Source organism: Anabrus simplex, chromosome 4 (assembly GCF_040414725.1).
Source record: "Anabrus simplex isolate iqAnaSimp1 chromosome 4, ASM4041472v1, whole genome shotgun sequence".
In the NCBI taxonomy this organism is placed as follows: domain Eukaryota; kingdom Metazoa; phylum Arthropoda; class Insecta; order Orthoptera; family Tettigoniidae; genus Anabrus; species Anabrus simplex.
Window position 1 is genome coordinate 19,213,977 of NC_090268.1, and position 23,080 is coordinate 19,237,056.

Sequence of the window (23,080 nt, forward strand, 5' to 3'; positions counted from 1 at the left end):
TTGATTGTAGATAATATTATTAAAGTAATTTATGTTTTTAATAGACACTGTGCTGCAGCACATAAGGTACAGCTGCCCCTGTGTATACTACGAACTATAGTGGGACTACCAATAGACAATGGCATTTTACGTCACCCTTATTCAACACAAGTGCAGTTTTGTATGCAGCTACACCAAAATCATTTTCAAGTTTCATTAATCTTGTGATCAACTATAGGGTGGCACACAATAAGTCACCTGATTTGTTTCATGAATAATACATTTGTTGTTGACAAGATTTATAATTTATTGATGTAGAAGTAAAGAATACAGCTTGGAAATACAACCTAATGAATCACATGTTCAATATGACTGCCGTTTTGTTTTACAACTTCAAGTTGCACACGTGCATTTGTGGCAACTCTCTGACACAAAACTTCTGGAATGGCGCGGCGTAACTCCACAATGATGGCCCTAAGTTGCACTTCATTTTCGGGTTTTCTGTGGTACACCTTCTCTTTAAGGAATCCCCAAAGGAAGAGGTCACATGGGTTAATTTCCGAGCTGTGAGGCGGCCACATTCCTCCTCCTTCATAACGTTATGGAAATCTGTTTGACAATACCCTAAGGCCAAGTCTTTCGTGTAGGAAATCAAGCACAACATTGGCAGTATGGGGGGCATGCTCCCTCCTGCATTAACCATTGTGTCTACAATGAAAGACCTGTGGCCATGAGTTGAGGAAAGAACTGGTTTCGCAGCATGTCTAAATAGCGTTCAACGATTACTGTAGCATCGAAGAAAAACGGACCAATGGTTCCATGGTTTGACATCGCGACCCACATGCACACTTTCTCCCCGTAGGTGTCTTTCATGTGGATTATTCGCGGAGGTTCACGTGCCCAAAATCAAACGTTCTTTTTTTTTTTTTTTTTTGCTAGTTGTTTTATGTCGCACCAACACAGATAGGTCTTACGGCGATGATGGGACAGGACAGGGCTAGTAGGAGTGGGAAGGAAGCGGCCGTGGCCTTAATTAAGGTACAGCCCCAGCATTTGCCTGGTGTAAAAATGGGAAACCACGGAAAACCATTTTCAGGGCTGCCGACAGTGGGGTTCGAACCTACTATCTCCCAGATACTGGCAGCACTTAAGCAACTGCAGCTATCGAGCTCGGTGAACGTTCTGTTTGTTCATAACACCGTTCACATAAAAACAAGCTTCGTCTGAAAACCATGTGTTGTGTAGCACTGCCTCTTGGTCTTGCTCGATTGCCCACCTTGCAAACTCTAGTCTCCGCTCCTTATCTCTCGCAGTAGGCTTATGCGCCACAGTCATCTTGTATGGATACAAGCGAAGCTCGGATTGAATAATTCTTTGTACAGATCAGCGTGAAATTCCCAACTCGGCACTGGCTCTTCTTGTTGATTTACTCAGACTATGAGCCAAAGCCACTCGAACCGCTTCAGTATGTGCATGTGGCCATTTGCACTCCAAAACAGATCCAGTACCTGCAAATTTGTGATGTAATCTGCATATTGTCTGTGGGCTGGGAGCCCACCATGTGATGAAATGGGCACGAAACCTTCTCTGTGTCAATGTAACGCTGTTCGTTGCCGCAAACAGTAACACAAACTTCGTCTTTTATGCAACGCTCAACCATCCTTTGACCGCCATTGTGGCAAACTGAAATGGCGGACTCAAAACGGAAGCGATGAACTCGTAACAACATCTGGAGTAATTTCCATGAACTGCACAAAGTTGAGCGCACAATTTGAAAGCTATTGCCCCAATAGTATACTTGTATGATCAAAATTCAATCGGGTGACTTATCGTGCGCCACCCTGTAGTTTGTATTCTGGAATCCCAAATCCACTCGACCATTATCAAGTGGATAATGTTTGGACTTTTAAATCTGTACATTAGTGTTTTTTAAGTGCTTGTATTTTTAGTTTTAACTCAAGAGGTTTAACCCCTTTTGTTTATGATGACACTATGTTCTTCTAATTCCAATTTTTATGATGCATATTTGAAGATGGCTGGGGTGGAGAATAAACTAAAGTTTATGAAATTTATTGCTTATACCTTCAATGACATAGAATTGTGTGTGACCATTGCAGAGTTAAAGGGCCCAAATATCTAGTTGTTTTTTTTTCAATTTGCTTGATGTTGTGATTATGACAGACAACGAAACACATACCGCTACTGACTCAGCTCGATTTTTAGAGGACCTACTTTGCTGGAGGTATCAGAACAAGTGAAGATACCAACACTACCAGAAGACCAGTTGGCATAATCACATTCCTTCGAGTATAGTCTCAAATTTATCAAGACTGTATAATGAATTGGTCTGAGATTAGTTTCTTGAATGCAGACTATACTCACTGCGAACAGATTGATTATATGGCACAGCTCAATAAGATGCCTGTCGTAACTGTTACAATTCTACTGTACCAGTGCTGGTCGATGATGCCACTTCCGCTAGCTTAGGAATGGCTTTTGTCGACCACTTGGGGATAGGGGACTCCCTCCTCCCCTGCCGTGTTAGCTTAGCTGCCTTCATCACCATGCGCTTCTTTGTGGCCGAAGGTTGGGTGGTCCCCACCTTCAGGCTTTTACTCTTTACGGCACTGCTCACAGAGCAACTGCCACCTTGGATGCAGTGATCTTCACAGGTGTTGCTGGAAGAAATGATGAACTTGATAGACTCTGTGCTTTAATGCTAAAGTCTTGGCAGGTGTATTCAAGGAATTAAACTTACAGCACACTTCCTGCTATGAAGGAAAGACCATCCAGTGTCTTGGTATCCTTGACCTTATTCTCACAGAGAAAGACAGGACAGTTTCTCTCTCGAGGTGAATGAAGACCAGGGCAGTTAATGCACCTGTTCAGAGTTGTACACTGCTCTGCACTATGAGCAACTTTTCCACATGTACCACACACAGACTAACTTGAACAATGAGATACCATGTGTCCAAACCTTTGGCAGTTATAGTACCGCATGCGAGGGAGGATGTATGGCCTCACATCACAATGATAGGTAGTTACGTTGACTTTCTCCAGTAACAATGACAACTTGAAGGAGCCAATGAAAGTACTGGTGGCAAAGTTTTCATCATTGACTTTGTGCATAATGCGTCAGACATGTGTCACGTCATGGTTCTTCATATATTTCATCAGATCATCATCAGTGTTCAAGAACAGGTCATTGTGGAAGATGACTCTGAAAATTGGATTTAAGGATTTTAGTCTTCCAGTTTGATGGGAATTTTGCCATGTGGTCACACTTGAACAACCAAAGAAAAGGATCAATTTGACAGGCTTGAAGTCATGCCCATTGGTTCTGGTAGCAACCTGGAAGCTGGATGCCACCATTTTATGCTGCACATGTTCCCACGGGGTTGCACTCCATAGGGATTAAAAGATGTAAGGCTTAGATGGGGGAACACCCTGGGTAGGCTTGTTAGCCATACTTGAAAAATCCTCCCAAATGCCACTCCCTGCATTCAGGGGCCTCTGTATCTGACATACCAGGTACTACCCATGGTCTGATGTTAAACGATGCCTAGAAGGTGCTGACAGACCCCCTCCTCTGTACTATCCCATTACTGCTCGCCACAGAGACTCTTGGCAGCTTGGTTTCCCCCCTGACCTAGTTTATCTCTCCATAGCCAACCTGGTCACCTAAGGTACTCATATTTGTGGCAAAGTTCGTGGGACACTAAGTCAACATGAGGCACTGAGCGCCAGAGCTCCTGTCCTCAAATCATCCATATAGGCATGTATCTCAAAGCATATACTGAGAAGGTAAATATGCTCAGGCATTGAGCTGTGCAGGGACCTGTGTTGTTAGGCGGATACCACTGCCACCCGGCAGGTGATGGATACTGTCTGGGCTTTTTGAGTGTGGTCATGTGTATAAGAGGCGCTTCCCCAAGTATCGTGCACATAAATTTTGATCGGTCTACAATTAACCCTCGAGAGGGGACCAATGGTCACATGGCCTTTCTAGTTGCCTTCTACGACAGGCAGGGATTACCTATAGATGTATTACTCTCCCATCCACAGAGGGTCCAATTCACAATTACAAATTATGGCTTTCTGCACCAAAATTGCCCCTTTTGGTCACCTCTTATGACAGGCAGGGGATACTGTGGATTTATCTGCCACCCCAGATGGAATCATATGCAGCACGTACACAAGAAACAAGACGAGATCATAGTTCAGGCAGCCGAGATGAAATTCATTAGGAGGTTTCTTCAGGAAGACAAGAAAGAGATAGAATCAGGTATGAATAGATTAGAAAGAGGATTGGAGTTTCAGACTACAGGACACAGATAAGCAAGATGAAATGGTGTAGACACATGATGTTCATGGGGGGGAGAGCAAATTCCAAAGAAAGTCTTCTTCTTCTTATTCTTCTTCTTCTTCCACTTTTCCCGTACCTGCGGGGCCACAGGTGCAAACTGTGTCGCACATGTGTATTTGACCATGTTTTACGGCCGGATGCCCTTCCTGGCGCCAACCCTATATGGAGGGATGTAATCACTATTGCATGTTTCTGTGGTGGTTGGTAGCGTAGTGTGTTGTCTGAATATGAAGATGAAAGTGTTGGGACAAACACAAACATCCAGTCTACGGTCCAGAAGAATTATTCGGACGCAATTAAAATTCCTGACCCAGCCGAGCATCAAACTCGGGACCCTCTGAACTAAAGACCTCAACACTAGCCATTCAGCCAGTGAGTCAGACTAAGTTCCAAAGAAAGTATTTACAGAGAAATCAACAAGAAAGAGGTCACAAGGTAGGCCTTGAAAGAGGTGGATGGATACAGTGGAGGAATGTATAGAGAAGAGAGGATGAAAGGTAGAAGAAATATTAGAAGGATGAAGGGTAGTGGAGACCCCAGCAATAATGGATTTCCTTGATTCATAACCTGAGCCACGGGAAGTGAGGAAGGAGGAGAAGAAGAAGAAGATAACAATACCTATAATGTGGATGCCACGATGGTCAGTAGGTGTCACCCTCTTGGAGCGATTTGTACAATGTGCATATACGAGGATAATTTAATACAGTCCCTATCAGTGATAGGAGCGGCAGTTGCACTGGTATGGACACGTACAACGTTGAGATGAAGATCATCCTGTTAAGAGAGCTCTTGCGTTCAAGGGCAACATGGTGGCGTACAGCCAAAAAGGCCCCGAATGGAAACAGCATTCCAGTGATGGAGACATCCAACCGCAGGGAGTGCTGTCTAAGGATCAGAAGAGCTGACCCTGAGTGATACTTGGGAGTGTCCATTGTGGGCACACATATGGACAGGAAAGAGAAGAAGAGGAAGAAGAAGGTATTCTATATGATTTCAACTATTTCCTTTACGCCTAATCTCAGTTTTTAAAGTAAATGAAATGAAGTGTTAATTTATAACATTGACTTATGTATTTGCTGTCAGTATTTGCTCCTAAGGAGGGATTTTGACTTTCAGCTATCTGTTTGAAATTCAGTTTAGAGATAACATAATGGGAGGATATACATTACCTTTATCGAAGACGTTGGTTGGCACATGCACTGAGCTAAAGCTCGTATTTACTAGGTTGTTATAAAAGTGTGTATTTTCAGTGAGGAGGACTTCCTGCCATCCCTCTGGCCGTTCTTCACCCACGTTACTCAAATTTTTAGCATTGTAATATTCATATTCAGTTACAACTTCATCTTGGTGGGCTTGGGCTGTATTTTCAGCTGTATCCATAATACGCTAGAAAGTAAAGAAAATAACATAGGTACATACTGATGAAATTTACAAAGTTAACCCATGAGGGGTCGCGTCAGAATAGTTGCGTGATGGGTAGCGCATGGTCGATTTGACCAGGTAGTATAAAATACCAGTTTTTTGTAGTAAAACGCATTGTATTTCTAAGGGAAAACACTTCCGTGAAAATAAATACCAGTTTTTCTTGTAAAACACATTGTATTATTAAAGAAACACATATCTGTGAAACAAAATACTGGTTTTGTGGCAAAACACGTATTATTGAAGGGAAATATATCCATGAAACTCGCAAAACTTTTCTATACCGACAACAAACACCGCAACGGCAAACGTCAGGAGTTGCGCATGGTGTACAGGACCAGATAATAAGGCAACGCTAGGAGTCACGTCAGCTTGCCACTGACTTACTGGTGATGGGAGAGGGAACAAAGAACGTAAACACGAGTAGTGGACAAGTCTGTTGAATGGTACAGGAAAGGAGGAAGCTTTATACCGTGAAACTAATTCAAAAGAATAAAAACTGTATGTGCCCGGTCTAAAAGACCGTGACGTGACCTGTCATGGGCTAATAATTATAACTGAAGCTTATCTTAGTAATTGAAATAAAATTTACTGCAAGTTCTAGAGAGCATAAAGAAAATCAAGGAAAGAGGTTTGTTGGAAGATATTTATAAACAAAAAAAGAATAAAAATGTATTCCATCATGTGTTCTGTAAAGAACTGTTGGCCTTAATTCGGTCATGCAATTACCTCTAAATAAAAAGTTGTGAACCTTTTTAACATAACATGTATATATGTATACGAAATAGATGGAGAGCAGTGACTTACCGTGTAAGTGTGCATGAACAGAATACACCTAAGAGAAACCTCGGATCCAACATTTTCAGTTGCAACCTTCATCAGTGGAGGTTAGATTAACCCTGTAGTGATTGCATACAACTCCATGACATACAAGGTCATGAGGCGTCTGAAAGAGCCATTTCATTTCCGAGGCAATTATGTGGTCGCAAGTTTTCAATAAGAATTTACATTAATTTCAGGACATTTTGAAACAATGAGTATAAATTACTGAGTGCAACAGAATAGGAACCTAAAACGTCTCTCAGACAACCAAGAGGCACAGTTATACAACTGTTTTTTTGCTAACCCAAGTGTCCTCTGTATCTGTGTGGTTACCTTTCCTTGCAGCACATAAGTATAGTATGTCAATTAGGGCCTTTATTTCACATGTCAGTAGATCGAGCAGCCCTTTATCTGCTGTAGTTCATTTGAACCTCTTCAATTTTTCCGTTTATGCGCTCCGCTATAGTAGACAGCACTGTGTTCCCAGTGTTCTTTAGGAGTTTTAGCAAGCTTTGCAACACCTTTCATACCAGGTAAATGTGTGATGATATTTTGTCTCTGGGTTTGAACATTTCTGGGAGGATTAGCTTTATGCCACTTAGAAACTCCATTTCATCGTAGGAAATAATCACTGTCATTTTCTTTTGTTTTTTTTGCTACAGTCTGCGTCTTGTTCAGTTTCTATACTTTTGCTTCTGGTTTCTAGAACATCTTCCTCATCATCACTGTACAATTCACCACCATCCTCATCATCGTCATAATCTTTCTCAAGCAAACTCTGAAGAATCCTTCTGTCATCAAAGCGATCGAGGTTACAGGTCCTCTACTTTCCACTAATTTTCAGCCCTAAAAATATGAAAAATTTATGTTTTAGGGAGGAAAACATGCAATGTGAGACATTCTGAAGAATAACTGCTACAATTGTGGCCGTTGGTGAGCAGAAATCAGTGAAGCAACAGAAGTCCTTATTATGTAACATTATGTAAATGTAAATTTTTGTCTTGTCATCATTTTAGGTAAACAAAAACATTTTAAAAACTGAAGAATTTGTGCAAAGCAAATTATTGTATGTAGCTTTCTTATTTAAAAATTATTACACATTTAGGCATATGAAGAAATGGACTATGAAGAAGATTTATGTTCAAAGAGACTTGGGTATTTACATTTCCTGATTTAAATTGTATTTTTCTGTAAATTATAGAAAGGGATTTGGAATTTTTATACATGACTTGTGAGGCAGGGTGTGCCACGTGTAAGTGGCTCTTCCTGTCCTTTTGTAATATCCGTAAAGATGCAAATTCGGCAGAAAGCATAATTCTAGAACATCATTGTCATTGGTCAAAAGTACAAGTGTTTTTATTGGTGAATGTGGCAAACTGGAGTTTGCTATTGGTCATTTATTATGACTCTATTTCCTGTTTGTGGCTCCTCACGTGTGCGAGTGACTTTGTCCGCGTCTTTGAATTTGGATCACTACAGCGGGCAGACACGTTTTGCGTCCGTCCCGCAATGGGTCGTCAGCCGCCAAAGGTAAGCGCTTTGTTTTTGCCTTATGCTATTTAAATGCATTCTTATTCCCACTTAATGTAAATTCAGTAATTATGTAAAAGTTCATCTTGTGTGCCGGAGTTTCCTCTAGTTTTCCACATTTTCCGGAATAGAGCATTTATATGACTTAGCTATTATGCTAGTCCGCAATGTGTTGTTTTCAGAGGCAAACCTTCTTTTCTAACTTTAGTTGTAATTGTAAGTAACTGTAACACCTTCTTGAGTTGTATAATTAATTTTGTTTCATTTAAGGTTGCCTCCTTTCATTCTGTAAATTCTGAATCGTCATGTCAAAGTTTGTTCATTACGAAAAAGTTTAATTGTTTCCCTTACACATCTTTTGTTTGTATCTCAAGTATCAGTTAATCTGCAGTTCATTTATTTGTTCATTTATAATTGTATGTTCATTTCCTTAATAATTATTTGTCTGTTGGGTATATTATTGTAAGTCTTTTCTCCCCCATAATGTCATACGTTCCCATGGACCTCATTAGAGCTTCCCACACCTTCCACCATTCTGTCTTAGTTGTCATTTTAGGCCTGTAAGTGTTTCCTGTATTACCTTTAATTTTGCGTATTTAAAAGATACTCATCACATTTCCATGTTTTGGTGTGAATTCACTGCCACTGCGTCATTTTTCTATCTCCTTATTCATATTATTAAGTATTATATTATTTACTACTGGTATTATTTTATTATTATTATTATTATTATTATTATTATTATTATTATTATTGGTACTATTCTTATATTATTATTATTATTATTATTATTATTATGGTAACCATAATTGTCCCCGGAGCGGTTACAACAATAATGTTGAAGATAATACTTCACACTTGTGTGACATAGGCTGGCCACCACACGAGTTAGACTAACACTGGTGTGGTGCTGTCAGTTGTGAATAGTTACTTGAAAGGTAGGTGGCATTTTTGGTCAGTTTCCTTGCAGTGACAGAAATGAACTAGTGTGGTGTCAATCAGACACTATGCGACTACTCCAGGATTAAGAATGATAGTGATCATTGTAGGGGGGTTGTAAGGTAAACGGAGAGAGGAGAGAGGCAAGACAGGACAATGGAAGTTATGTAATGTTAAAGCAGGGCACTTCCCTACACCCACGCACCAGTTGATTCAATCATTTCCTTTTCAGTCAACACTGATCTTCATTAAGGGTGCTCGCCTAGGTGGCAGCTTCCCTATCAGTTACCCCACATTTACCTTTATTTATAATTGTTTTCCTAGCTTTCTCTTAAATATTTTCAACAAACTTGGAAACTGATTGAACATTTCCTTTGATAATTTATTCCAATCTCTCACTCCTCGTCCTATAAATTAATATTTACCCGAATCTGTCATCTTGAATTCCAACTTTATCTTTATGCTATGATATTTCCTACCTTTAAAAGCTCCACATGAGCTCATTCTCCTAGTTACATCATTCCATGCCAACTCCCCACTCCCCACTACTTATCAACTTCAAGAACCGACGGCCATTACCAATGCTCAACTTTCCTCAAGTTTTTAATAACACGCCATTTGACAATTAAATGGAATATGCTTTCTGATTTTTATCTTTACTGTAATATCTTTTAACATCAAGAACTAACCACCTATTTCATAATCCTCAAATAAATGTCATGTTTTTTGACTCAAATTTTAATACAAATATTGTTAAGTAATAGTATACAGTACTACATTTTATATTGTAATAGTTGTTTAACAACCTCTAATCCATTTTACAAGGCATAGTTTTTAACAGTATTCATAAGTCATTTCCAATCAGGTACCTGATCTATTCTTAAGGTAAAAAATATGGCTGATGATGCCTACTATTGATAGGCGAAACATGTACCATCCAACGTATTAATTTTATGTTAACAATTTTAATAAGGACAAAGTCCTAATTTTTAAGATTCTATTGTATTGAATAGGTGGGTGAACAATAAAAACATACTAGTGTTATTTATTACAAATACTTTCAATACGGACCCAAAAATGAATTTTATCACATGTAACATACCACACAGTCGAGCAGCTCATCTCCTTATTCCCAAGTCTTCCCAGCCCAAAGTTTGCAACATTTTAGTACCTAACACTACTCCTTTGTTGGGAATCACCCAGAACAAATTATGCTGTTTTCCTTTCAGTTCTTTCTAGTTCTCATATCAAGTAGTGTCCAATACACTGGAGCCATCCTCTAACTGCGATTTTACCAGAGACTTATACGCCCTCTCATTAACATTATTACTACAATGCCTAATGAAGATCATTCCTTAGTTACTTACATTGTTCCCCATGAAATACTATCACACCAGTAACACAATAATTAAAACTGGGAGGACGTTCCCTCTTGGTGAAACTTACAACTTGACTTTTCACCCCATTTACATTCATACCATTGTCTGCTGTCCATCTCTCTACAAGTCCCCCTGCAGTCGCTCACAATCCTGCAACTCTATAGAGTATAACATCATCTGCAAATATCCTTATCTATGAACCCAATTCTTTACTCACATCATTTATATATAAGAAAAAATAAGGGTCCAATTATACTTCCCTGTGGGACCCCCTCTTAATCATTACAGGATCAGATAACACTTCACCTACTCTAATTCTCTGAGTTAACCACCCATTCAATCACATTCCAAATTCAGAATCTCTAAGGCAAGTGGGCGGGAAAATACACGTACGTGTTTAAGGACTTTAATGGTGAAATGATCACCAAATATGGTTTGATGGAATCAGGTGTCAATAGGGACAGGAAGATCCATCTTACAGGTTTGGCTGGAGTGTTTGAAGTTAAGCCAGTATAAAAAGGTAGGCAGAGTTTGCACAGAAGCTGGTAGATGATGTTGAATGCAGTGCAGTAATGGCGATCTCATTTGGTGATGCTACTGGAGAATGTGGTGCTGGGTATATGTAGATGACAGGTCTTGCAGTGGTTGTGTTCACAGAGGAAAGGGCCAGAAATGGGCTGAGTTTAGTGTGGTTCATAGCAAGTAAGAATGTTTTTTAGGTTTGGTGGGTACCTGAATGGAACTGTGAGGCTTTTTAGTAGAATATCCACAAAAATGAAATGAAGATGGGATAAGACTGAATGCTTGTTCTGAAATGCGATTGATCTTTTGGAGACCAGGATGATACATGGTTATGAAGGGCACAGGGTTTGGTTGCTTTATTAATATGGAAACAGTGTTCAGCCCCTATTCTGGTGGAGGTTCACTGCAACACCATGACTCCATTCTGCACTGCTTCAACTCAAATTACAGTACACATTTCACTTGGAAGACTTCTCGCAATTTCTTTGACTTTGGCCTCTATCTCCATTATAGCAAGTTTAATACCTTTGTGCACATTAAAACCGCTAACTATCAACAGAACCTTCACTTTAACCTCCAGCTGTTATCTACCAACTGGTTAACCACCAAATATCCTGGACTATAAATGTTTGTCCAAGACAGCAGCCAGTCCTAGATCCTTCATAACCAAGTATCATCCTAGTCTCAACAAAATCAAATGGATTTTAACATAAACATTCAACTCTCTCATCCTCACCACACAGCTGAGACTTTCTCCCTAAAAGACACACAGTCAGATTCACATATCCACTAAATCACCGACTCTTGACCCTGTGAGCATAACCACTCCAAGACTTGCTATCTACATATACCCAGCATTACCAACAAGTATTACTCCATTCAAAGTCGTCATAACTACATTTACCTTTCAGCAATAGTCACCACCATACTTATTATTCTCCACTGACGAAGTCTGCAGCCAGGAATTTTGACCTGTATGTGTAGCTGCTCTCCACCTCCTTCCTATGCATATATATTTTATTGTTGTTAGATTTCTTGCTTAAGATCACAAACATTTGATTAGATCATTATAAGCAGTTTTAAATGATTTCCATCTTTGTGAATATCTGAATCATATGAGTTAGCTGGAATTAAATTTTACAAAGGAAACTGCATTAAAATTAAATAATGGAGTCTCTACTTACGCGAATGGCACTTATTTTGGACTCTGTCATGTTTTGAATAGTCCAGGCAATCTCTCTTAATAAATCTTCACCTTTTATATGTTTTACTTCTGCAGTTCTGTACCCCTAAAATTGGAAGAACAAAGTAGTTTAAGATAGCTATAGAAACTAAAATACTATTTAAAATTAAATAGGTCATAAAATAAGGGTATATCTTTTGCAAAATCACTGATAATTTTCTTATATGTAACTTACGGCACTTTTTACACATATGTATTTAGTGGATAGTAAGTGTTCTGGGTGTTAGTAAGAGTAAGCCGCTATAGCTCATCCCACGTTAAGAAAACAGTAGACCTACTGCTCTTATGGACCTACAAGGACTGAACACACCTCCTCTGAGACACCCATGCTTTCTCATATTAAGGGATATTGTACTGTACTTTGTAATATATTATGAAATAACAATAAAAAGGATGAGGCATTTTTGCCCGTGAATTATTAAACTACATAACATTTTCTTTTTCATAAATATATCCATAGGGAGGAAGCACAATGGCAGGAACAGCCATCGCTTCATTGTCTTCCTTCATTTTCTTTCTTCTGTGTTGTATGATACAAGCATCGTGTAGTCCCTCACTCTGTGAACTGCCAGCACCTCACTTCTGTAGTGAAGTCATCTATAGCCTAATATTTGTTTGCTGCGTGTGTGTTTTTAGGCTTTAAATCGGTGTGTACTTGTCTTCTGTTGAGTGAGAGTTGGTTGTATATAGCATAGTATTTTTTGTGTGTTCTATTATTTTCGTACTGTACAGAAGTTGTTACTGACCTGCGGGACCCATATTTTAACTGGCTTAAAATATAATGAACTTAGTTTATTGTATAGTGCAGCAGTTAACCTTCAATTTTTAAAATGAGAAAACAGAAAAATGTAGCCGTGGAAGTTCAGGCAGGAACGCTAAAGCTAAAAAAGTAATGCACAAATGAAAGATCAAGCCCTTTCACAGCAGTCAATTTCACATCTTGATTATATGGCTAATTTCAGTCTTTAAATAATAACCTGTTAAATAATTCTTCATTCATTTATCCAGAATTACTTTAGCAACTTTGAAGTTAATATCTTAAAAACACTTTCTTTCTAGATGTAATTTATTTATCCATTTCCGTATATGTATTTCCATTGATATTTGAATTTAGCGCGAATTTCCAGGTCACGCCAGTAGGAGCGCCACTTGCAAACTGTCTCGCATTTTAACCCTTTCAGACCGAGTACGCACAATTGTGCGGGTTCGTATTTTAGTTATCCCTGACCGTATTTGATGTTTTTTTTGGCGCTACACCGGACTGCAGTGATTGTGCAGGACACGTGGCATGTATTTAAACTGATTTTAGTATGCGCTTGACCGCCAGGGCGAAGGAAGAAGAGTTTAAAAAGCACAGTTGATCGGCGAGATGGCAGGAAGCAGTAGTGCCGAAAGTAAGTATTTATTTACTGCGTTTATATTAATCTAGAAGCTTTACTGAATACCGGAATATATTCAATGAAGTGTGTACATTGGTTAGTGAACGTAAATTTTGAAGCTACACCATCGTACTTGATACAACGAGGTTTTGAATTTTGATACGCACAATTGTGTGGGTCCTGTTTTTAGGATGTTAGTTTTTATTTTGTAAAATAAACTATTAATATGTGTATTGAGCAGCATTTTAGTCAGTTCTTGACGTACAAACAAAAATTCACACCTCCAGTTTTCTTTCAGGTCTGAAAGGGCTAACAAGGCTAAATCTGGAAGTGTCGCGTATTGTCTCCACTGTATTTGTTCTTACTTTCTCCCCTCTCGCACAGATAATTTCATTCCCAGTTTTTTAATTTACAATTTTTGCTTTACGTCGCACCGACGCCAATAGGTCTTACGGCGAGTTGGAAGGAAGCGACCGTGGCTTTAATTAAGGCACAGTCACAGCATTTGCCTGGTGTGAAAGTGGGAAACCACGGAAAACCATCTTCAGGGCTGCCGACAGTGGGGTTCGAACCCACTAACTTCCGAATGCAAACTCACAGCTACGCGACCCTAACCACGCGGCCAACTTGCTGGGTAATTTATTTTCCACGCCATACCAGACCACCCACAATATTACCAACATCTTGCTTCAATGAAAAACAGGAGGACAAATTTTTAATTCAAGTGAGGCAATAGTAACTGTGCCAGACTGAGTGGCTCAATCCGATGGTATTTGCAGGTGTTCAAATACGTCAGCCTTGTTTCACTAGATTTACTAGCATGTAAAAGAACTCCTGCCGGACTAAAGTCCGGCACCTTGGCCTCTCCGAAAACCGTAATAAAGTAGTTAGTGGAACGTAAAGCCAATAACGTTATTATTAAGAGTAACTGTAGTTATAGTGTATGATTAGCCTCTTATTTCCTGGGTTGTAATTGCCTGATATATTACAGTTTTAGTAGGAATATAGCTCATTACTTAACGATAATAGAGTTTCTTGCTATTTCCGTAAGCTACAGTATAAAAAATGAAATAGTGTATGGCTTTTAGTGCCGGGAGTGTCTGAGGACAAGTTCGGCTCGCCAGATGCAGTTCTTTTGATTTGACACCCGTTGGCGTCCTGCGCGTCGTGACGAGGGTGAAATGATGATGAAGACGACACATACATCCAGTCCCCGTGCCAAAGAAATTAACCAATGATGGTTAAAATTCCCGACCCTGCCGGGAATCGAACCCGGGACCCCTGTGACCAAAGGCCAGCACGCTATCCATTTAGCCATGGAGCCGGACCGTAAGCTATAAAAATATGACAATGAAAATTTTGGTGCAACATCCCAGCTTCAGATACCACCAGCCGCCACTGTTGTCGGGTTAACACTTTTAGGCGCTATTGCACTTTGCACCATCATTTCAGCTTTCGCGCAGCCACAACAAAATTGTATGCAAATTTTAGAATCACCAAACATATTTTTCATCGATTTGTTTGCACAGTCCATACTATTGTACCTAGCTTAATCCATGTTTAACTGGGTATGTATGGTATGCGGCTACACTAGCAGTGTTGTTTAAATCAAAATTTTAAGTCGTGGTCGTGAAGTGGTTTTGTTATTTTCAAGGTTGTTCTGTGTTCTTACATTTTATCTTTGTGTCTGGTGCGAACTGAATGAAATTTCACATTTGTATCACCACCATGACTTATTGAAAACTCTTTTGTACAAAGGTAACAAAAAGCAACACATGTATTCCCCGGAACACTCCATAGAAATGTAATCTCATCTTCCCACTCTTTTAAGTACCACACAACTATTTGGGTTTCTTTTCCTTCGTATGGCGTTAGGACTTGTTGTTTCTTTTCCGTTTTCAAATGGTTCACTGTCAGTCTCCTCACCTTCACTACTTTCACGGCCACTACTTTTTCCTTCCAAATATCACAACACATTTCACTATTTGTGATTAATGTGAAGGAACCATAAAACTTAGAATAACGCGTGGCTGGTGCTAACACAAATCTTAAAGCGGTAAGACTTTGACAAGGCAAGTGACATCCAGCAGGCACTAGAGACTACTTCCGGTCCATTGTAAGGTATGTGGTTCTAGTTTAATGTATACAAGGAGGAGCATTTTCTTAATTTGTTTACTGTAGCCAATCAAATAGGCCTACTTCGTCCTAAAAGAATTGTAAGGCAGAGGCTCTTGTAGACTGTTTTCAAACTGTTTAATGGATGTCGGGAGAAAACTTTTCTGCTGCAATACAAAGTGCGATAGAGGGGATTACCCTCTAAAATCGGAATGGTTGGCAACCCTTATACTGATAGATCTGTGTATTTGAAGATACAATCGCCGATCCCGAGACGCGAACCCCGGATACATCATCAGCCAAAGCTATCCTCCATAGTTAAGTCATCGCAATGATATCGCTTTTTCTAACGGTTGCTCTATGTTTTGTGCTTTAATCTCTGATAGTATATATGAGTCATCCAGTTGCAAAACCCGTTATGTCCATTTTTTCTCAAAGTGAGTTATCACCGCCATTGTAAACAGCTCATCAAGATACACAATCCAGTAATGTAATACGTGAGCAAAGGCCATTTAATCCATACATTTAAAGGTGACAAATAACGGAACTGCTGCGTGTGTTATGCAGCAAAGCTCGTTATGTCGCAGAACCCTGTAAGAGGATCATACGTATACGAAAAAATCAGGCAACTGTGTGATAAGAGGTGAAATAAACTATAACAGCGATTGTGGTGGAAGCAAAAAGCATATTGAATTATTGAACCATGGGAGACCCTTTTCTGCTATTGTGCCAGTACCAGTGGAGGAAGGGGTTCCTCTTAAGAAAGAAAAGCTCAATGACCTGCATAAATTGCTGACCAAACATTACGGGAAAATGTGGATAAGGAACGATGACCGCACGTTCTACAAGGCACTGTTTGACCAGCGGCAAAATTTAAACAGTGAAATGCCAGAATATGACAATGATGTGGGAGATTTCGTTGAGGACAACAACGGATTGTTAATATAACTGTACAAAATGTTAAAGAACTTATAAAACGTTTTGAATGAGTGATAATTTCTTGATGTAATCATTAAATCAAAGAGCAGGGATTGATATCAAAATATTATATCCTAAGCTAAATTCTTTCCATTCATGCTATTTTCATAGTGTATTACTTTCAAACGTAGCTACTAAAACACTTTCACCATAAATCTGCACAGTCTATTTCATATACTGCTGAACATGTCTTTTATCTCCACAAAACTGCTGCAAAACGCGTTATGACCAAATATTTTTGCAAAAAAACATGTGTTCTATAAGTTAAATTTTGTGGATATTTTGCGGTATGACGAAGATGAACGCTTGTAATAAGTTGAAGACTATTGATAAATAAATCATGAATATAAATATATAAATAGAATTACTCAAAAACTTAATAAAATTAATAAGCATAATTAACCGAAATGTCCGTAGTATGGGCGCCAGAGTTCACCAGAATGGATCCCTCGAATTTAGATAAGAGCATGATAAACTTTATATCCCAGGGCGTGTACATAATGCTGCGTACTGGTACATCTGCTGCAGGCCTTACCTAACCTCCTGAAAACGACTAATTAGGTAGGAACTGCACCTAGGTTCATCAATAACATTGATTCTAAAATAGCTAACTATATTCTGAACAAATTCCGTGCATGAGCACCTCATCAACATACAACATTATACATATAATACACACATAAAATATTGCTGGAAGACTCCATATTTACAACAACAACAACAATAATAATGAAAATCGTGGGAAAACGAAAGTGAGAACTAAGCTACCATTTGCAGATAGTCCGATGAACAATGTACATGTATGAAGATAAATACCCTTCACTGTCTCTATATCAATTCGACTTACCGATTCTCATAATCGGCAGTTATCACTTCACACAGATACTGTACCTTGTACTACTGTGTTCACATATTTTAACACTTGTAAAGATATATACACACGTCTGTCGATCCTCAACATATAAATTTATGGAAAGTCTGAGATAGCTTTCACCAACATATAATGCTAGGCCGCCACAAGTGCTGCAATACTTAATGCGCAAGCACTCTCCACAAACATAACACGACTACGCTCCACGAACGTTTGAAGTCCAGTCCATTGCAGCCATGTCAATCCAGTACCGTGTCTCAGCACCACTTCCTTCCCGTACAGTGCGTCAGTTGTAGTTGTAGTTGTAGTTATCTTCCTTCTCGTTCCTATACAATCACCTTCACAATCACCCTTACAATGTCTCCTTTACAATCTCCTCTACAATCCTCTGGTTGCCGCCGTATGACCAACCTTTATAGACATCAACATCCCCCTCCTCTCAGATGAGACGTCTGGATTGGTGCTTGCCAGCCAATCATGAGTGATCTCAAATCAAGACCAAGCCCTGAACTACTTCTTCCTCCCAAGACAATAACAAACTCTGGGGAGTTTTCATGAATCACCAAACTTTCCTGGTACAACAACAAGCTTATCTCATCAGGCTGGGATATATACATGAGACATGGAATTCCCTGACACAAGTACATCACAACACACACTGGGGTAGCCAGATGACTCATTCAAATTACCAGAGTTATTACAGCAGTGTTTTCCCACTCGTGCAAAACAAATTACTCATACCTACATATGTGGATATCTTCCAGCTTACCAATATAAATGTCAAAATATACAAATGAAATACTAATAATAATAATAATAAATCGAATACTGACAATAATATCTCTAACTTCTACATATAATTCGGGGTGTGATATATGTACTATCACATAACGCCCCCTTGGTGAATCGATGATATCATATATTATGATTCACCATAAAACAGAACTTCATAAATAACCTTTTAATGGCATAACTGAACACACAATTTACAGTAATAATGATATATACATTGCGTCTACTGCATTGTAGTCGCACACACGAAATACAATTTGTCCAAACAATAATAATAATAATATGGCTATATACACACAACTCTGATTGTTTCATATACCATCGAACACAATCCCTTCTTGCTACTGTACATGTACATTAAAATTGATAATATATACCTCCAAGGTGCAGATCCTATCTCTTATATCTGCGAAGGCTATAGATATTAAATGTCCCAAGGACCTTATTTTCAGCGGTTAGGAGCCTATAAGCACACTTGCCTATTCTACTGTCCACAGTATACGGACCCTGATACAATTGAAAAAACTTATGCATAGTTTAACATTGGCATCGATAGACGAGGAATGCGTACCGCAATAAAACTAACTACTTCTAGAATACACTCTATCTCACACACAAAGATTCGTACCATCCAGTCACACAAGAATCATACAAACTTTCATTCGGAACATAGAAATCCCAATTTCTGAAATGCGCGGGAATCTCACTACGTTTACACTTCCACAAAACCATAATTAATGCAAGCAAACAGATCACATACTTTTTCACACATTCCACATCGATATCACTCAGCGCGTCATTCAAATCTTTCACACATCTCTCAGAATTAAATAAAACATTACACACACGCTTGGATAGACTTTCTTTCATCTCACGCACCCTTCCATTCTCACGCTCACTCTATTACTGAAATTCTTACCATAATACACTTCGAAATTGCTGTCATTACTACTTAATGACCCAACAATCAAGTCATCTTCACCACCTTCCATATCAGCTTCTACTTGCACCACCTTCATGCCAACAACACTGCTACTTTCGACTCTCTTATCAGAAGTTTCATTAATCTCAAAGTCACCATTTTCACACATAATGGACCTAACTTTACTCTCCTCACGTACACTTAAATCAACAAAAACATCCTCATGATGTATACTCCGTAAACACTCTTCACTCACAAAACAACCTTCATCAACTTCACAAAAAATTTCACTTACAATTTCAGAAACTTCTGTAAGATTATCGATCGCAACATCGCTATTACCATCACCACTAGTACAAAGTAAGTCATCCGACACATCTTTCTTACCTTCATCACGCCCCCTATACACAAAATCTCCCTGATCACAAAACACATGGTCATACAATGATTCCTCTTTCACGTCTACCTCGTAACTTACCTGTTTCATCGCGTGAATAGGAATTTCGGTATCGGACTGCCTATCTGACCCAACTAAGAAGTCCGATTCCGGTTTAAATTACTTGACATGGACTGTTCACTATTATCATGTCTCTGCACTTGATCTGGAGGTCTTTGATCCGTACGCCCCCTACTTTCTGATTCCCCTTGATTAGGTCTTCTGCCATAATATTCCTGGTGATTAACTCCCTGATTAGACTGTCTGTTTCCCCTTCCGGAATTACCACCCTGATTCCCTTGCCTAGAATGACTGAAATTCTGATTATTCCTATCTCCCCCTAGCTGATTACCTTGTCTCCCATTATCCCCGTAATTCCTACCTTCACTTTGCCTATTCCTCCCCTGCCCTTCCAAAGCATCAAACCTCTCTAACAGCTGCTCTAATTCCTTAATCGTAACAATATTCTGCATACATGCAGCTAATCCGACCTTCTCAGGAAAATGCCTCAACAACTGGCGTACTGTATCTCTCTCCGATGCTAGACCTTCAATATTCTGGCTGATCAGAACATGCGCCAAGAAATATTCCGTCATAGATACACCTTCCTGAGGTTTATACTTGCCAAATAGCACGCGATCTCTTTCCCTTCCCTGAATAGCTTCACTCCAAAATTTAGAACTAAATTTCTCCCTAAATTCCTCCAAACTCGAAATACCCTGTCTATAAACTTGAAACCAGGATCTCGCTTCTCCAACAAATGCAATATCCAACATCTCATCAACCATACTCCACTCGATCAAACCATCGTCAAGATTCTTGGAAAACCGTTTCTCCACCGTTTTCAAGAATTCCATCGGATTAAACTGCCGACCATTAAACTTGGGTAATTCAGAGTCCTTCGTACAAGATACGTACCTATTACATATGCTGCTACCTAATTGGATTTGACTGATCTCCTGCCTTAATTTCACATGACATGATTTAATTCCTTCTTCCACTACCATTCTGGCATTTCCTTCTACTAACTTGAGGTCATCTTTTACCGACTTAAGGTCTTTCTCCAATTTCTCATTCTTCTCATCTATTCGCTTCACTAAAACATTCTGGCTGGTTTTAATTCTATCTATTTCTTCGACTTTATCTTCCACTATTTTTATTCTCTTGTCGCAATCCTTGCTGTTTTCAACAAATTCCTTCCTAACTACATTAAATCGGCATTCGATTTTCTCGGTCAGTTCCAAGCATTGAGCTTCTACCTTATTATTGACTTCCTGAATTTCCCTGTTTTGATGATCAAACTTCTGGTTCAATTCATCTATTCTACCATTCACAGCACTGCTTAAACTATCAATTTTACTAGACAAATCAACACTCACTGAATTTAATTCCTTACTCTGATTCTCAATCTTACTAGACAGTTCCGTACTAACTGAATTTAATTCACTATTAATACTGTATATTTCATTGCTTAAAAAACTCAATTCACTCTTCAACTCTTTACTCTGACCATCAATCTTATTGGACAATTCAACACTTACTGAATTTAATTCCTTACTTTGACTATCAATCTTACTGGACACTTCATCACTCTTACTGTTTAATTCAACACTCACTGAATTTAACTCCTTACTCTGGCAATCAATCTTATTGTTAACAACATTTAATTCCTCCTTTAACTCTTTACTCTGACTATCAATCTTACTGGACAATTCGTTAAATAGCGATTTAAACATACTAAGAGTCAAACCTTCCCCTTGATCCCCTACATTCTGAGTTTGAGACGGGTTACTCGGTTCCTCACCTATCGCTGCTAATTGATCTTTTCTACTATCAGCCATTTCGCTATTCTCACTTAAATTAGATAAACTCGATGTGGTGGAATTCTTTTGACTTCTCTTATCCTGATTCATAGTACCCACAACTTTAACAACCTCTCTACTTCTCAATTTTATAATACTCGACTCACTACAACATTTCTTCATACTCCAAAATACACATGAAACATATAAAACACTTCACTGACATAGTTTGTAGAATTCCATCCACACCTGACAAGTGCACCTACGCTTATACGCCTAACAGATGTACCAATCATTCAGCCACACGTTGGGAAGCCAATTGTAATAAGTTGAAGACTATTGATAAATAAATCATGAATATAAATATATAAATAGAATTACTCAAAAACTTAATAAAATTAATAAGCATAATTAACCGAAATGTCCGTAGTATGGGCGCCAGAGTTCACCAGAATGGATCCCTCGAATTTAGATAAGAGCATGATAAACTTTATATCCCAGGGCGTGTACATAATGCTGCGTACTGGTACATCTGCTGCAGGCCTTACCTAACCTCCTGAAAACGACTAATTAGGTAGGAACTGCACCTAGGTTCATCAATAACATTGATTCTAAAATAGCTAACTATATTCTGAACAAATTCCGTGCATGAGCACCTCATCAACATACAACATTATACATATAATACACACATAAAATATTGCTGGAAGACTCCATATTTACAACAACAACAACAATAATAATGAAAATCGTGGGAAAACGAAAGTGAGAACTAAGCTACCATTTGCAGATAGTCCGATGAACAATGTACATGTATGAAGATAAATACCCTTCACTGTCTCTATATCAATTCGACTTACCGATTCTCATAATCGGCAGTTATCACTTCACACAGATACTGTACCTTGTACTACTGTGTTCACATATTTTAACACTTGTAAAGATATATACACACGTCTGTCGATCCTCAACATATAAATTTATGGAAAGTCTGAGATAGCTTTCACCAACATATAATGCTAGGCCGCCACAAGTGCTGCAATACTTAATGCGCAAGCACTCTCCACAAACATAACACGACTACGCTCCACGAACGTTTGAAGTCCAGTCCATTGCAGCCATGTCAATCCAGTACCGTGTCTCAGCACCACTTCCTTCCCGTACAGTGCGTCAGTTGTAGTTGTAGTTGTAGTTATCTTCCTTCTCGTTCCTATACAATCACCTTCACAATCACCCTTACAATGTCTCCTTTACAATCTCCTCTACAATCCTCTGGTTGCCGCCGTATGACCAACCTTTATAGACATCAACATCCCCCTCCTCTCAGATGAGACGTCTGGATTGGTGCTTGCCAGCCAATCATGAGTGATCTCAAATCAAGACCAAGCCCTGAACTACTTCTTCCTCCCAAGACAATAACAAACTCTGGGGAGTTTTCATGAATCACCAAACTTTCCTGGTACAACAACAAGCTTATCTCATCAGGCTGGGATATATACATGAGACATGGAATTCCCTGACACAAGTACATCACAACACACACTGGGGTAGCCAGATGACTCATTCAAATTACCAGAGTTATT

At 39.1% G+C, this 23,080-nt stretch overlaps 1 protein-coding gene across 1 annotated transcript in view; it reads right to left on the reverse strand.

Annotated features, from left to right (window-relative positions):
* stj (straightjacket) overlaps window positions 1–12,530 on the reverse strand; it is a 303,422-nt gene extending 290,892 nt beyond the window's left edge. The window contains exons 1-3 of the mRNA XM_068227342.1: window positions 12,498–12,530; window positions 12,144–12,248; window positions 5,515–5,731 (exon numbers count right to left, since the gene is read on the reverse strand). Of these exons, the coding sequence (XP_068083443.1) occupies window positions 5,515–5,731; window positions 12,144–12,248; window positions 12,498–12,530 (355 nt within the window). The remainder of the gene's footprint in view (window positions 1–5,514; window positions 5,732–12,143; window positions 12,249–12,497) is intronic.
* Window positions 12,531–23,080: the final 10,550 nt, after the last annotated feature.